The sequence below is a fragment of the Anas acuta genome, chromosome 8 (genome assembly GCF_963932015.1).
Source record: "Anas acuta chromosome 8, bAnaAcu1.1, whole genome shotgun sequence".
Taxonomy (NCBI): Eukaryota; Metazoa; Chordata; class Aves; order Anseriformes; family Anatidae; genus Anas; species Anas acuta.
Genome location: NC_088986.1, coordinates 28,093,857 through 28,111,222, shown reverse-complemented (window position 1 = coordinate 28,111,222; position 17,366 = coordinate 28,093,857). Strand labels below are relative to the sequence as shown.

The 17,366-nt window shown below is 44.2% G+C and overlaps 2 protein-coding genes across 2 annotated transcripts; one reads left to right on the top strand and one right to left on the bottom strand.

The window, feature by feature from the left end:
• The first annotated feature begins 1,056 nt into the window (after positions 1–1,056).
• Positions 1,057–9,842, top strand: LOC137860061 (pancreatic alpha-amylase-like). The gene is made up of 11 exons (XM_068689855.1): positions 1,057–1,395; positions 2,753–2,968; positions 3,785–3,931; positions 4,229–4,426; positions 5,804–6,034; positions 6,930–7,063; positions 7,151–7,273; positions 7,388–7,487; positions 7,647–7,768; positions 7,878–8,003; positions 8,740–9,842. The coding sequence occupies exons 2-11, from the start codon at positions 2,801–2,803 to the stop codon at positions 8,927–8,929; spliced, it is 1,539 nt and encodes a 512-aa protein (XP_068545956.1). The 5' UTR covers positions 1,057–1,395; positions 2,753–2,800; the 3' UTR covers positions 8,930–9,842.
• Positions 9,843–13,582: 3,740 nt separating this feature from the next.
• Positions 13,583–16,619, bottom strand: LOC137860485 (pancreatic alpha-amylase-like). Its single transcript, XM_068690782.1, has 7 exons — positions 16,587–16,619; positions 15,586–15,719; positions 15,376–15,498; positions 15,162–15,261; positions 14,881–15,002; positions 14,646–14,771; positions 13,583–13,909 (listed from the first exon to the last, which is right to left on the bottom strand). Exons 1-7 carry the CDS (start codon positions 16,617–16,619, stop codon positions 13,720–13,722), a joined length of 828 nt encoding a protein of 275 aa, XP_068546883.1. The 3' UTR covers positions 13,583–13,719.
• Between the last annotated feature and the right edge of the window lie 747 nt (positions 16,620–17,366).

The following is a 17,366-nucleotide window of genomic DNA, read 5'->3' as shown; positions in this document are numbered from 1 at the left end:
GAAGGTCCAATAGATTTAAAGATAAAATTATTCTATAAAATATGAATTCACAAGTGATGGTGTGATAACATGCTAGTGTAAAGATGTTTTGCCTTATCCCAGTTGAAGACAGTCTAAATTGGCTGCTGGACCGAAAAATGCATTATGATAGCTGCTTTTCTGTATGATCTCAATTAACAGATACTCAAAAATGCCTTTACTTGAATTTTGATCAGTTTATTGCTGCATTCTTGTGTGGTCACTATACGTGTTTGTTAGTTTCTTACCTGTTTTTGGAGTAGTAGGCCAGGAACAATAAAACTACTTTATATGTGAGTGTCACAGGACAACAGCGTTCTTTGCATGTTGGATGGTAGAATGTCAACAGCCTGTTTCACAGATTTTATAACTCCACCTACTGATTATTAGTGTAATTAAACCTGAGTGGCACGCAAGCAATCTACGCAAGAGGAAGGGGGAAATGCCACTTGCTGTGTAGGCAAGGCACAATATTGGTACCAATTAATCTTATCTGTTGATGAACCACAGGTGGGAAAACTGGTGACCTCTTACATTCTTTGTCATGATGTCAGATGTGTTCTTTGCCAGGCGCTACCCCTGGCCAGCCAGCAAGAGCTGCCCGCAGTTGGCACTGGGGCACGCTGTAGGATTGCGGCTCCCTGCCCCTGGCACGATTGGCAGGATGATGTGAGGTGTGTCAGTCACAGCAGTGCCCCAGACCGAAGCGAGGCACGTTTCAGATGCTTCATAAATCTGACAGTCTTGATGTCCTCCTGAGGAGGCTGCTGTTCGGGCTGTCACGGGGCTGAGCTCAGCTCCCTTGGTGTAAGCGGCTTGTACGAGCCTGCTCTGCCAGCACCGGGGAGCGTCCGCCACGTCTGAGACCTTCAGCAGGGTTCACGCCGTTAAGATGCGAGAAAAAAAGGGACTTTAAATAAAATAAAAATTAATTTTTCTGTGGCCTTCCCCTCACAACCAAAGCTGAGCAGTGTTAGCAGGGTTCCCACTGCCATTACGCCACTAAGTGCTGGCACGGGGGCGAGGCCTCGCGGGGGCGGGGCGGCCCCAGACCTCCGTGCGCGTCCCTTCACGGGGCGGCCGGCGGGGCCCGGGCTGCTTGGCGGCGCCGAGCCGCGGGGAGCCCTCAGCAGCTCCGATGAACCGAGCCCCAAACGCTCCGATTTTTCCCATCGCGAAGCAAGCCCCGTGCCACACAGGAGTGAACAAGCTGTGCCGGCGGAACACGCTGCGAGAGGCTGCGCGGAGCAGAGCTTCTGGCCGGAGGCGGGAGGAGGACAGCCTGGCAGCCCACGCTTGGTCTGGATGGGATATGCTGAAAATGCTGAGCTCTGCTTAGGCTGTGGACATTAGTGCGCATACCGACCTGTAATTCTTGTAAGTGTAGCACTGCAGTAACTTCTGCAATGTTTTCATACTCTGGTTTTAAGCCGTGTAAGAATTGTGGCTGCTTTTGGACTGTAATTCTGTAAGAAATTTTAGATACTGGTAATTTACGATTTTGGATCGTGTCATATTAGTTTTTTTATTAGATAGATGACACCAGGTATGAAAGACAGTGATTAATTTAGTAATGCACGCTCTCATCTTCCACTTTTTTTTTTTTTCCTTTTAAGAAAAAGAAAATACTATTATTAGCACTTGTGGTATTTTGGAAATGCCAGCGGAGTTTTGTACCACTGACTTTTAACCCGGCAGAAGACAAGTTGGCAGGCCATGGTAGAGTTGTTCAGGAGCAACAATCCCCTCCCATTTCCTCTGACTTGCAGCAGGTGCATCTCTGCCTGGCTCTCTCATCCTCCAAGTGGGAATGCAGACCTCTTCTCCCCACCCCCACCCCCCCATTTCAGAAGCATTTTGAGGCTAGACCCTTCAGTCTGCTGGGGCTTCCAACACCTCCATTCCTGTGTTGCTGCTTGTACTGACACCAGAACAGCCCTAAGCCTTATTCCAAAGAAACCAGATGCTATATTCAGTCTCCTCTTTGAGCGCTAGGCCCTGGGCTATTTGTGTCAAAATACATTCCTACTGCTTTGTGTAATTTAGTTGTTGCTTTCTCAATTGTAGTATTTACTTTAAGGAAACAAGGACATGGATCTGCTTCCCTACCAGTAAAATTCTACAGCTATCACTGATTATAACATAAGCACACAACAGGAAAACGTTACGTTAAACATTCAGTGGTTCTCAGGTTTGGAGTTGTTATGGTCGCTTCTGTATTTGAGGAGTCTTCAAGATTTGTGTTTGAATGGTGGACATCACGTCTATCATAACCTCCAAAATACCCTAATTTTCTTGGAAAGTCACGATAAGGAACATACGACTTTTCAAAGTCCTTTTTTAAATAGGCACAAGTCATAGTAATGGAGTATGAAAAAAAAAAAAAAGATGCCATGCAAGGATAAATAGCAACAGAGTATTATACATTAAAATGAAAAATGAAATGCCAGTTTCAGTCTATATAAACCACTCAATCCTTTGGTGTTTGTGAGTAGTTTCATTTTTATACTAATAAAAATACTACTTTGTGCATTAGAGACAGCCTATATTAAGCAACATCTTATTTTTATTTTAGAAAAATTAAGTTACCATTTGTACGTGAAGTTCATGTGGCTTAGATAAAACTAATTCTTAAACGGAATGAAAATCAGGTGAAGTTAAATAAATACGATGCCAGGGATTAACATTTAAAAGTAAATGCCTGTTCTGTAACGTGTACTTTACCCTCTTGCAGGAGAATAGATAAGCAGTAAGAAGAGCACAACTGGTCACAGAGCACACCATGGGTATCTGTTTTCTTCTGTTAATTGTAGGGGTTTGCTGGGCACAGTACAACCCCAACACTCAGGCTGGGAGGACTTCTATTGTTCATCTCTTTGAATGGCGCTGGGCCAATATTGCTCTTGAGTGTGAACGCTACTTAGCTCCTAATGGATTTGGAGGAGTTCAGGTATGTCTGTTCCTATCAGTAGGTAGTAAAATTGCTTCATTGATGGTAATTTCTTTTTCAAATGAAAATATTCAATTTACCAAAGGACAGGTACTGAAACAGAAAAAAAAAGAAATTGGTAGTGCAAGTAGTAAATGCTGGCAAATATATTCCTCAGCCATCATTGTGTTAGAGTGAATTCATTTCATCACTCCAAAGCACATGTTTTGCTCTATGTGCAATTATGTTTAAATGAATTAGAATTGTTTATCTCCGGCTAAACCTCTAAATCTTTTTTTTTATACTACTGTGAATAACCTAAACTTATCTACTTGATATTTAAATCAAAAGAAGTGCTTAAGAACTAGATAAACATAAAATTAAACTATGACTAAGAAAAATGAGCTCCCAGGAAAAGTACCAAAGTGCTGAAGATTTCAAATAAAATGCTACTAATTCTGTTCACCCAAGCTGGCAAGCTTCTCTCTGCCTGTCAGAGTGTCCGAGTATGCCATTAAAAGGCCCAGCTTCACATCATTTCAGACTATTTGATCTGTGAGGCATGCAGTCCAAAAGATGATTAGGAAACTATGTCCATGGACATAATTTTTCTAATACGTTTCTAACTGTTGAACATCTGGGCCTAAGTCTTTTAATTGCAGCTCGCTACAGTTTAAGAAGAGGATACTGGGGATCTGTGTGGGTTAAGTATTGTGAGTTGCTTCCATTAAAGGGACCTTGTTTTATATTTTTATGTTCTTTCTCTAACAATACTGAGCAAACATAATTAAACCGTTATTGGTATCCTGTTACCAAGAGACACCATCTTATTCACAGATCTCACCTCCAAATGAAAACGTTATTGTTGCTGACCCCTGGCATCCATGGTGGGAAAGATACCAGCCAGTCAGCTACAAGCTCTGCACACGATCTGGAAATGAAACTGAATTTAGAGACATGGTGACCAGGTGCAACAGTGTTGGAGTAAGTGCTTAGAAAACCTTGTGGTTTTTGTAGCGCTAGGATATAGACATCAGCTAATGTAGAAGGGAAGACAAGGTAGCTGTGGAGTAAAGATGTTTTTCTTCTATGAGTTGAGCTGTGTGTTGTACCACAACTCCCGTATATTAATAAAAGAAGTATCTTAAATAAAATGTTGAGGGAAGCAAGCAAGCAGAAATAGGAGGATATGGCAAGAGGTAAGAGAAAGATAACATTATTCAGATAGTAGCACTATGGAAAGTAACTTTCTTAAACTGAAACATGAGCATCATTCTGTAGGTGCATATTTATGTGGATGCGGTAATCAACCATATGTGCGGAGGTACTGCTGGTGCTGGCAACCATTCTACTTGTGGAAGCTATTTCAATGCAAAGACTGAAGACTTTCCAGCTGTGCCATATTCTGCTTGGGACTTTAATGATGGTAAATGTAAATCTGAAAGTGGAGACATTGAGAACTATCATGATGCATCTCAGGTAAAACCTAAAACTATAAATGCATTTTTATGTCCATCTGTTTCAGGGCTGTTATTTCTTTGCTCCCTTTTACTGTCAGACATATAGAAAATAAAACTCATGGAAAACTATCCTAATTGATAATAGAGGTTAGTGTTACTACCACGAACTCCACTTCTTTATCTAGAGCAAAGGGATAGCTCTACTTGAGCTAATGGCTCACCTTAAGATTTAAGTAATGTGCTTAGTTATTTTATAAGGACAGTTTTAAAGATTGTTAACTCTATTTAGGGATTCTTATTTGTGTTTTCTGTGCTTTAAAAAATATGAATTATTATTTACCCATTGCTATAATTTGGAAGCTTTCTTTGGTCTCAATTTCAGAAGAGAGAGATTAGGATTTACTAAAGAAAAACAGGCTAAAATATTGAAAACCAACTTTCTTTTTAGAGATTTCCCTTGCTAAGAAAGACCTCCTTTTGTGCAGATAAGGGGAGTCTGTCTGTTCCTGTGCATCTAATTATATGGTCAAGACTTTAAAACTACCACAGAACTGAAATTATTTTTTAAAGATAAATATGTGTTTTGCTTGAGCAATGTCATGCCTTTCAACTGTATTTAATCTTTCCTGAACCTAAGTTTAGGGGAGAGGAGTTTTAGGGAAATGGCAAAAGGGGGGAGATATAAATGTCTCTGGGATCTTGAGCAGCTGTAAAGGGTCATCTCGATTGTAGGTTCTTTAGTACAGGTTGCCACATAGGCTGATGTACCTTGCTGTTTCCACACAGATGTGTCAATAGCTGTGGAATCCCAACATAAGATTTATTAAACATATATTGAGTATACTGAAACACTTTTTTTAAAATACTCTTTTTGTGGAAATCTATGACCATCATTCTGTATTTACAAGAAACTAAGGCAAAAAAAGAGACAGAAGAGAAGAGTTTAATGTTTAGTAAGACTATAGAATTCAATATATTTTAAAGATTTTGAAATATCATTTCCAGAAATCTTACCTGCATCACAAAAGAAGTGGGCTTGAAATAATAATGAATCCGCGTGTTAATACACTGGACTAAAAATAACATGATATTTTTGCCTTATACTTGCATTAAAAAGCTGATTATAGATTTAATTATGGCTCTCTGGTACATTCCTTCGTCACTTGCAGCTGTGTATGCTGGGCAAATGTAGGCTTTGTAATGCTCCTTCTACGTAGAGGACTGTCCATGATGTCAGTCTAGATGACTGTCCAAGGTGTAGGATATGCATGGTGAATGATGAACAGGGAAGGTTTCCTTTTGTCATTGTAACACAGAGAAATTCAAAGAAACATATGTAGAACATTAGATTTAGGTTGCGGGGTGAAAAATGTTTCATTTCGGAATTTTCATACAGGTCCGAAACTGCCGCTTGGTTAATCTTCTTGATCTGGCCCTGGAGAAGGACTATGTGCGCTCCAAAGTTGCAGAGTATCTGAACTACCTCATTGATATTGGTGTAGCAGGGTTCCGGATTGATGCTGCCAAGCATATGTGGCCAGAGGATGTGAAGGCAATTTTAGACAAGCTGAAAGACCTAAATACTAAGTGGTTTTCTGCAGGAGCCAAACCTTTCATTTATCAGGAGGTAGTCTCTATTTTCTTAATTGTAGTTTACATACGTCTTTTTTGCAGACAGAGTGTAGACTCAGTCCTGTACCTAAAGCAGTGCTTTGCTTGAGCTGGGCCTGAGCAACTTTCAGTCTTGATCTATAGAAAGTGATGTCAAGATTTAACAACCATAATTTGAAATATCTAATTTGCCTGCAGAAGGTCATTTACGTGAAAAGTGCCTCAATTGTTTTGCACCTTTTAGAGCTAGTTAACCTGGAGATCTTATTGAGATGTAATTTACTGCATTGAATTAAATGTAAAAATTCTGTCAATCTCAAAAAGGTAAGATTTCAGTCTCAGAATTTTAAATTGTAAGTACATAAATTGCAACAGAGTATTATAAATGGTGATTACGTCTGAAATGGCAACTGATTGCATAATGGTCTGAAACTGTTTTCCCATGGCACAGCCAGTGTTCATTTCACATTCCCAATTTGTGTATGATGTTTGAGAAAGAAATCCAAGTAAGAAAAACAAAAAACAGATTCCAGTCGGTAAAAGCTAAAGTTGCCAGATACATTATATTAAAAATGTGTTGCCAAAAGATCTAAGGCAAATAGGTAATTGCCCTTTACGTATATCATGAAAAAAAGTAATGAGGTTACCCATGTGCTGGAAGCAGAGGTACTGGTGCTTACATTTTAGATAAAGCTCATGCAGCCCAAGCTATAATGCAGTAGTCATCAGACACAGTAAATAGATTGAGGATGGACATGCAAAAAAAAAAATTGAGTGAGTTTGAGATAAAATTAACAAAATACCAATCAATGCAATATTGAAAAGAAATCAGATAGTAATATTAGCAAAAGTAGTGACTTTTCATTACCCCTTTCTGTTCTAGTTGTAAGGAATGTTCTTTCACATATTAGGTAATTGACTTGGGTGGCGAGCCAATCACAGGCAGTGAGTACTTTGGAAATGGCCGAGTGACCGAATTCAAATATGGCGCAAAACTGGGGACAGTGATCCGCAAGTGGAATGGAGAAAAGATGGCCTACTTAAAGTAAGGGCAGCCATGGTGTAGCTTGCCTAGGATACGCTGGATGCACAGCTTGGCAGGGTAGATTCAAGTCCTTGTGTTTTTGGCCAGGAACTGGGGAGAAGGCTGGGGCTTTGCGCCTTCTGACAGAGCCCTGGTCTTTGTGGATAACCATGACAACCAGCGGGGGCACGGGGCTGGTGGAGCTTCCATTCTCACCTTCTGGGACGCCAGGTAAGGAATGCGGGGTTGTCTGGCTGATGCCTCTTCCTCTTGCTGATTTGTTTGTCTCTTTGTTCCCCGGCACGCTTTCTCTTGCCACATCTCATTATGCTTTTGGCCCATCAGGCTTTATAAAATGGCTGTTGGTTTCATGTTGGCTCATCCGTATGGATTCACACGTGTGATGTCAAGTTATCGTTGGACAAGAAATTTTGTAAATGGGAAGGTAAGTTTGTAACGCTCAAGATTCACGTTTGCTAAACTTCTCAAGTGATTTCTCTGTCCAATCTTGGATCGGGTGGGTGGAAATTAAGTGCGCCATCCATCCCGCTTTTTGCTCTGCGTTTTCCAGTGAGAACTTTCAAATGTCTCTTTTCAATAAAAGGACGCCAATGACTGGATTGGACCACCTAGCAACTCGGATGGATCAACAAAGTCTGTTACAATCAATGCAGACACGACCTGTGGCAACGACTGGGTTTGTGAGCATCGCTGGCGCCAAATAAGGTAGGAGACTCTGGAGCAAAACGCAGTAAAAGCAGTGACTTTTGCATGATGAGCCTCTTGGCTGTGGAGCTCTTGCAACTCCATTGACAGCCATTCCTGGCATTTTCAGGAACATGGTTATCTTCCGTAACGTGGCAGACGGCCAGCCTTTCTCAAACTGGTGGGACAATGGCAGCAATCAAGTAGCTTTTGGCCGTGGCAATAAAGGCTTCATCGTCTTTAATAATGACGACTGGTAAGTTGGTGGGAGAGACTGTATCCCCGAGGAGAAGCATAGCTCCCCAGCCGGAACGCTGAAAGGGCTCAGGTGTTGGGAGGGGGGATGTCCTTGAGCTAGAGCGCTGACAGGTGAATGGAGAACATGGAAAGCAAGACTGAGGTGTCTGAGTGGAGCGTCTGAAGATGTACAGACTGCTCGTTAGCATCTTGAGCATCCCATTCCTGTGGTCTGCCTCACATACCGTGTCATCTCCAGTACACCCACATATAATTTCACATGAGAAGAGGCTGAGGCTGTGGACAGAGCAGTGCCCAAGGATGGAAGCAGTAGGAGCTGAAATTTTGGTAGTTCTGAGTGGAGCAGGCACTCTCTCACTTCCCTCATCCAAACTTGCCCGTCCAATCCAAGCCAGTCCAAGCCCGTTCAACCCTAATGGATTGAACGCTCATCACAATTAGGATTACCTTTAGCAGCACGCGTTCTGTTGTGAAGCTCTTTTATGCTTTGATTTTGTCCTGTCCTTTTCTTCCAATGAGAACAACTGCTACTGCCTGAGCGAGATTCACACAGTGGCCTCCCCAGTTCTGGAAAAGGAGTGCAGGGAGAGAAGCAGGGTCAGGCTCGGTAACTCCCGTGCATTGCATTGCCTTTCCAAGTCATGCAATAGCATCAGCTTCAGCATTCCTTTACCCAGTTGCTAATATCCCTTTTGAAAACAACAGAGAAGCGGCATTCACTGATTTTCACACAGGTACATGAACGTCAATTTGCAAACTGGTCTGCCTGCTGGTACCTACTGTGATGTTATTTCTGGACAAAAGGAGGGCAACGCGTGTACTGGAAAGCAGGTGTATGTTTCTGGGGATGGAACGGCTAACTTCCAGATCAGTAACACTGACGAAGATCCATTTGTTGCAATTCACGTTAATGCCAAGTTATAACTTCAATCAGAATTTGTTTCTCTCCTGTCAGTCTGTACGTATGCTGTTTCCCCCATTTGTGATTCCATGGTGTTTAAGATCCTGTGACTCTCCGTTCCCAGTGAACAATAAATGGCAATCAAACTGAAGAGTGATGTCTTTCCTCCTAATGAACTGGGTCGTAGTAGCATTATCACGTCATAACTGGGGGCCATACCATTGGTAGCTCTTAAGGCTACCAAGAGACCACTGCATTTCCCAGATCACAGAAACACAGAAGAAAATAAAAAATAAGACAAAAGAAGCCAGCACCTGAGCAAGTTAAAATGTTCTCTTTCCAAGGCTGATAGGTGCACGCATAGCCATAAGCTGGAGCAGGCACATTGGGGCAGGCAGCTGCAAGCAGTGCCTCTGCTTGCCAGCAGTATATCCTTTCTCTGGGGCAAAGCCAATGTGGAGCCCAGGTCAGCAGATGAAACTCGGCTGCGCCAATCAGTTATTCCAGCCTTTGACATTAATCAAGCCAGTGTGTGGCCTGGTTCACACTCCGTTTATGTCCTTTAGCAAAGAAAAGATCTGTTCTCCCACTATTATCCCCAGTGGCTTCCTGCAATTTAACAGTCATGCTGGCTGTTTCACAGGCTGTTCCACCTCTTTATTTATTTGCTTTTGCTTTTGTTTTTTATGTTATTTTTGATGTTGGTTTGCTCTTTAGTGTTTTTTTTCATGCTCATGTTAACGTGCAGTCTGTCACTCACAAAGTGTGTGATTCTATGCTTGCTATTAGATTAAACTTCCCTAACTCCAGATGTAAACATCTAGCCATTAAGATTGCATGCTCTAACCACCATACCTTTTGTGGAAAATGATTGAAATGACACACATCCACCTGAGGTTTCTGTAAGTATTAGGCAATAAAGGCATTTAGAATACAGAGAGGGATATATCCCTGCTTGTAATCATTCCTCAATCCAAATGTTCCATGATGTTTGAGTGCAGCATTTATTTTATGTGATGTAGCAATTGAAGAGTCAGTCTTTGCTGTCTGTTTCATTCTAGAACGTCAAAGAAAAAAAATCTTGTCACTGTCTTCTTAAGTGAATTCAAAATTTGGTCGCCAAACTGTTCACTGCTTTTGAAAGAACAGGCCTGCACCCAGTCCCTGGAAAGGTGTTGGAACAACTTGCTCTGGATGCTATCTCCAAGCAATTCAAAGAGAAGAATGTTATTTGGAGTAGTCAGCACGGATTCACGAAGGGGAAGCCGTGCTCGACCAACCTCGTTGCCTTCTATAATGGCATCACCAGCTGGGTAGATAGGGGGAGAGCAGTGGATGTGATCTACCTTGACTTTAGCAAGGCTTTCCATACTGTCTCCCATGACATCCTGCTAGCAAAGCTAAGAAAGTGTGGGATAGAGGAGTGGACAGTAAGGTGGGTTGAGAACTGGCTGACTGGCCGAGCTCAGAGGGTGGTGATCGGTGGCGCAGAGTCCGGCTGGAGACCCGTGAGTAGCGGTGTTCCCCAGGGGTCGGTGCTGGGTCCGGTCTTGCTCAACATCTTCATCGATGACCTTGATGAGGGAATAGTGTCTGCCCTCAGCAAGTACGCCAATGACACAAAGCTGGGAGGAGTGGCTGACGCGCCAGAAGGCTGTGCTGTCATTCAGCAAGATCTGGACAGGTTGGAGAGATGGACAGGAAGAAACCAAGTGAGGTTTAATAAGAGCAAGTGCAGGGTCCTGCACCTGGGAAGGAACAACCGCACGTATCAATACAGGCTGGGGGGCGACCTGCTGGAGAGGAGCTCTGAGGAGAAGGACGTCCTGGTGGACGACAGGTTGACCATGAGCCAGCAGTGTGCTCTGGTGGCCAAGAGGGCCAATGGGATCCTGGTGTGCATGAAAAGGAGCGTGGCCAGCAGGTAATGGGAGGTGATCCTCCCCCTCTACTCTGCCCTGGTCAAGCCTCACCTGGAGTACTGTGTCCAGTTCTGGGCTCCCCAGTACAAAAAAAAAGAAAGGGATCTCCTCGAAAGAGTCCAGCGGAGGCCACAAAGATGATACAGGGCCTGGAGCATCTTCTCTATGAGGAAAGGCTGAGACACCTGGGCCTGTTCAGCCTGGAGAAGAGAAGACTGAGGGGATCTCATCAATGTGTATGAATACCTGAGGTGGGGGAGACAGAAGGATTTGGCCAACCTTTTTCAATGGTTTGTGGGGATAGGACAAGGAGCAATGGTCACAAGACAGAGCACAGGCAGTTCCGCACCAACATCGGAATGAACTTCTTCATGGTGAGGGTGACGGAGCGCTGGAACAGGCTGCCCAGGGAGGTTGTGGGGTCTCCTTCTCTGGAGATATTCAAGGCCCATCTGGACGCCTACCTGGGAAGCCTGCTCTAAGGAACCTGCTTTGGCAGCGTGGTTGGACCCGATGATCTTTTGAGGTCCCTTCCAACCCCTACGATTCAGTGATTCAGTGATTCTGTGACCCAGCGTTTGTGTTTGTTCCTTTTGTTTCAAGCTCTTTTTGGTACATATTTGCTTCCTAAAACAATACAAAGAAGGTGAAAAAAGCAAGTGTCTTCCTGAACAACAACAGGTCTTTGAGATGAGTCAGGAAACCTAGAGGTACTGTCAAGTTTATTGTTGATCTTCAGGTTTTTCAGAATTAGTTAGCACTGTTTTCTTCATTGTTATTTCTTCTGCTTTATATGCAGTGGTACCGTTAAGTCTTCATGCAAACTAATGCTCGTGCCGGCTGTTCCAAAGGTAAAAGAGAAATGTAGGTCTTTCTCAGGCATACTCAACTTAGACCTTGTGAACCAGTTGAAAGGCAGAAATCCTATTTGCATGTGTCAATATACAGTATTAATTCCAGTGGTACGTGCAGTGCTGAGGCCGAGTCTTTAATTTCTACATCACGTAAAATAAATGCTGCAGTCCAACAGGATGGAAGATTTGGATTCAGACATGATCCCAAGCCAAGACATATCCATCTGACAGATGATGCCAAGCTGGGGAGATGTGTCTATCTGCCAGAGGGTAGGAAGGCCCTGCAGCGGGACCTGTACAGCTTGGATTGATGGGCAGAGGCCAAGGGGATAATGTTCAAGACGGCTAAGTGCTGGCTCCTGCCCTCTGGCCACAACAACTCCATGCAGCGCCACAGGCTTGGGGCCGAGTGGCTGGAAAGCAATTATTATTATAAGAGGATATGGGGGTGTTGGTCAACGCTCACCTGAGCACGAGCCAGCAGTGTGCCCAGGTGGCCCAGAAGGCCGATGGCGTCCTGTCTTGTATCAGGAATAGTGTAGCCAGCAGGACCGGGGAGGTGATCGCTCCCTGTACTCTGCTTTGGCAAGGCCGCACCTCGACTACTGTGTTCAGTTTTGGGACCCTTAGTACAAGAAGGACACCAAGGCCCTGGAGCTGGTCCAGAGAAGGGCTACAAAGTTGGCGAAGTGTCTGGAACACAAGTCTTATGAGGAGTGGCTGAGAGAACTGGGGTTGTTTAGTCTAGAGAAGAGGAGGTTCAGTGCAGGCCTTACTGCTCCCTACAGCGACCCCAGAGGAAGGTGTGGGGAGCTGGGGGCCGGCCTCCTCTCGCACATTACTAGCGACAAGAGGGGATGGCCTCAAGTTGCACCAGGGGTGGTTCAAGTTGGAAATTAGGAGACATTTCTTCTCAGAAAGAGCAGTTAGGCACTGGAATGGGTTTCCAGGGAAGTGGTGGAGTCACCGTCCCCGGGGGTGTTCAAGGAAGGATTGGGCTTGGTGCATAGGGACATGGTTTAGTGGGTGACCCTAGTGGTAGGGGGATGCTTGAACAAGATGATCTGGGAGGCCTTTTCCAACCTTAATGATCCTGTGATTCCACGATCTCTGCATTCTGCATGCCTTTGTTGCCTGTTATTTATGGACACCTCAGGTGGATGTAGGTCATTTCAATCATTTTCCACAAAAGGTACGGTGGTTAGAGCTTGCAATCTTTATGGCTAGGCTTTTACATTTGGGGTTAGGTAATGTCTGTCTAATACTTTGCAGAGAACCATCCAGTTTCTGAGTGATAGACCTGAATGTCAACATGGGCCAGAACCAAAACTAAACAACAGTCAAGCAAGCAACCAACCAAAACCAAAATCAACCAACCAAAACAAACAAACAAAAAACTTTACAACAACCTAGTTCAGCATGGAGACGAGCATACGCTCTGCTCCACTCTCTGTCAGGATATCCATTGCAAACCTGTCTTTTGCCCCTGGGATCAGGCCAGGCAGCACTCCTGCCCTGTTGAAAGAAGCTGGCTCCCCATTCCAGTTGCTGCTTGACTGCCCGGAGCCTGTTGCTTGCAGTGAGGGATAGCACAGGACAGCCCAGATGGCAGTGAAAGATTTTGGTCAAGCCACATCTTCACAGACAGCAAATGACTTAGCGTTATTTGCTTGGAAGAAAACAGTTGTCTTACTCATGAGATATGTTATGAACAAATTATCGATGGTCTCCATTTCCAGAGAACGCTTCCTTGCAAATGGATAACCTGTTCACTTGTAACACTCGTTTTGATCAGAATAAACTTGGGATTGCTTGGGATAGCGCCTTAAGTCCTACTAACGGTATTGCCCACGGTTTTGACGTGATAATGCTACTACGACCTAGTTCATTAGGAAGAAAGACATCACTCTTCAGTTTGATTGCCATTTATTGTTCACTGGGAACGGAGAGTCACAGGATCTTGAACACCAGGGAATCACAAATGGGGGAAACAGCATACGTACAGACCGACAGGAGAGAAACAAATTCTGATTGAAGTTATAACTTGGCATTAACATGAATTGCAACAAATGGATCTTCATCAGTGTTACTGATCTGGAAGTTAGCTGTTCCATCCCCAGAAACATACACCTTCTTTCCAGTACACGCGTTGCCCTCCTTTTGTCCAGAAATAACATCACAGTAGGTACCAGCAGGCAGACCAGTTTGCAAATTGACATTCATGTACCTGTGTGAAAATCAGTGAATGCCGCTTCTCTGTTGTTTTCAAAAGGGATATTAGCAACTGGGTAAAGGAATGCTGAAGCTGATGCTATTGCATGACTTGGAAAGGCAATGCGATGCAAGGGAGTTACTGAGCCTGACCCTGCTTCTCTCCCTGCACTCCTTTTCCAGAACTGGGGAGGCCACTGTGTGAATCTCGCTCAGGCTGCAGGAGTTGTTCTCATTGGAAGAAAAGGACAGGACAAAATCAAAGCATAAAAGAGCTTCACAACAGGACGCGTGCTGCTAAAGGTAATCCTAATTGTGATGAGCGTTCAATCCATTAGGGTTGAACGGGCTTGGACTGGCCTGGATTGGACAGGCAAGTTTGGATGAGGGAAGTGAGAGAGTGCCTGCTCCGCTCAGAACTACCAAAACTTCAGCTCCTACTGCTTCCATCCTTGGGCACTGCTCTGTCCACAGCCTCAGCCTCTTCTCATGTGAAATTATATGTGGGTGTACTGGAGGTGACACGGTATGTGAGGCAGACCACAGGAATGGGATGCTCAAGATGCTAACGAGCAATCTGTACATCTTCAGACGCTCCACTCAGACACCTCAGCCTTGCTTTCCATGTTCTCCATTCACCTGTCAGCGCTCTAGCTCAAGGACATCCCCCCTCCCAACACCTGAGCCCTTTCAGCGTTCCGGCTGGGGAGCTATGCTTCTCCTCGGGGATACAGTCTCTCCCACCAACTTACCAGTCGTCATTATTAAAGACGATGAAGCCTTTATTGCCACGGCCAAAAGCTACTTGATTGCTGCCATTGTCCCACCAGTTTGAGAAAGGCTGGCCGTCTGCCACGTTACGGAAGATAACCATGTTCCTGAAAATGCCAGGAATGGCTGTCACTGGAGTTGCAAGAGCTCCACAGCCAAGAGGCTCATCATGCAAAAGTCACTGCTTTTACTGCGTTTTGCTCCACAGTCTCCTACCTTATTTGGCGCCAGCGATGCTCACAAACCCAGTCGTTGCCACAGGTGGTGTCCGCATTGATTGTAACAGACTTTGTTGATCCATCCGAGTTGCTAGGTGGTCCAATCCAGTCATTGGCGTCCTTTTATTGAAAAGAGACATTTGAAAGTTCTCACTGGAAAACGCAGAGCAAAAAGCGGGATGGATGGTGCACCTAATTTCCACCCACCCGATCCAAGATTGGACAGAGAAATCTCTTGAGAAGTTTAGCAAACGTGAATCTTGAGCATTACAAACTTACCTTCCCATTTACAAAATTTCTTGTCCAACGATAACTTGACATCACACGTGTGAATCCATACGGATGAGCCAACATGAAACCAACAGCCATTTTATAAAGCCTGATGGGCCAAAAGCATAATGAGATGTGGCAAGAGAAAGCGTGCCGGGGAACAAAGAGACAAACAAATCAGCAAGAGGAAGAGGCATCAGCCAGACAACCCTGCATTCCTTACCTGGCGTCCCAGAAGGTGAGAATGGAAGCTCCACCAGCCCCGTGCCCCCGCTGGTTGTCATGGTTATCCACAAAGACCAGGGCTCTGTCAGAAGGTGCAAAGCCCCAGCCTTCTCCCCAGTTCCTGGCCAAAAACACAAGGACTTGAATCTACCCCACCAAGCTGTGCATCCAGCATATCCTAGGCAAGCTTCACAATGGGTGCCCTTACTTTAAGTAGGCCATCTTTTCTCCATCCCACTTGCGGATCACTGTCCCCAGTTTTGCGCCATATTTGAATTCGGTCACTCGGCCATTTCCAAAGTATTCACTGCCTGTGATTGGCTCGCCGCCCAAGTCAATTACCTAGTACAGGAAGCAGAAGGTAATCATCTTTTCTGGTCCCACAGAGAGAAAAAATTTGCTCTCCCTTCAGCAGGTGGTGGTCTCTCCACCGGCCATTTATACTCCTGCAAGATGACAAAGTTCCTTTTGCAATTGTAGATTTCTCAGAGATAAACACTATCAGTTATTGTTTGGCTAGCAATCTGGGTATCACTCTTATATTCATTTTTTTTTCCTGAATTTTCCCACAGCTGAAGATAATATACCTTTTCACAATGTTTATGCCTTATCGTAAACCAAGCAGTCTGTGCGCAGTTCACCCAAATTTGGGACTGTATTCTTTCCAGTCATATAAACAAAGATAATGTATCAGAAGTTAGCCCAGGAGTGACACGTGGACCGTCAATGGGAGCTCTAGAATGTGGCATGGAAAGTGGAGCGAGGAGAGAGGAGAGGACAGGGGAGGGGAGGAGAGGAGAGGGGAATGGAAGAATTATGGGATAAGTAAAACTCTAATAGGTCTCAGAGAATGAAAGAATTCAGAGGCATTCAGAGGCATCTAGCACTCAGGATTAATCCCAGCTAACATCTGGCTACTAGACCAGCCTCTCTCAGTCAATAGCTGATGCATCACACAACACGTTGTGAGGCTTGAGCAGCTGAATAATGTACCTTTATCTTAATACAAGTCTCGAGGGAATGGTGTTTTAAAATTTGACCATGCATTGGGTTCGGCTTGGTCATAATGACAATCAATAGGTTTGTTCTCACTATCCTCATAATCACAATTTGTAATCACCTCACTGGTTGCTTGCTGTTGGAGTGTAGACAAGGTCGTGTGGAGCTGGTGTATATTTTTGTAAGAATGAATTGAGTCCTTTTACTTACGATGTTAGAATCCTTATTCCCTCTTGCTCCCATTTGGAACAGTTTGTCTTCTACTGTGACAGTACTGAAGATAGAAACCAATGAACCAAAGTTCCCACCAGTCAATGTGACATTGCTGTTAGTTAAAATAAAGGCAGTTTACTGTTTCATTTGTTTGTAGTTGAAAAAGACCTCTCGTAAGTTCTATGATAGGAAAATGAACAGATAGGCAAGCGGGACCTGCTTTTGCATTTCATCCTTGAACACAAATTCTGGGAAAGACAAGAATGTATCTGACACATATAGAATGTCATGGCTAGTTTAGAAAGGATATACTCAAGGCAGTTCAGGTACAAAATGTAATGACATTTTCTCTTGGAGTGGGTATGCCTGTTGGTGGACGTCTTGCGTTTCTCACAGTTATTCACTAATTATAAATAAATAAAAATATTGAAAAGTACCGGCCCTAAAATGGAGCCTTGGGGTCCCTCAAGGCTCCATTTTAGGGCCGGTACTTTTCAATATTTTTATAAACGATCTGGATGTAGGAATAGAAGGTATTTTGAGCAAGTTTGCTGATGACACCAAACTTGGAGGAGTTGTGGACTCGAATGAGGATGGAAAGGCCTTGCAGAGGGATCTGGATAGGTTGGAGAGCTGGGCGATCGCCAACTGCATGAAGTTCAATAAGAGCAAGTGCCGGGTCCTGCACCTGGGACGGGGAAACCCTGGCTGCACATACAGACTGGGCAATGAGACGCTGGAGAGCAGCCTAGAAGAGAGGGATCTGGGGGTCGTGGT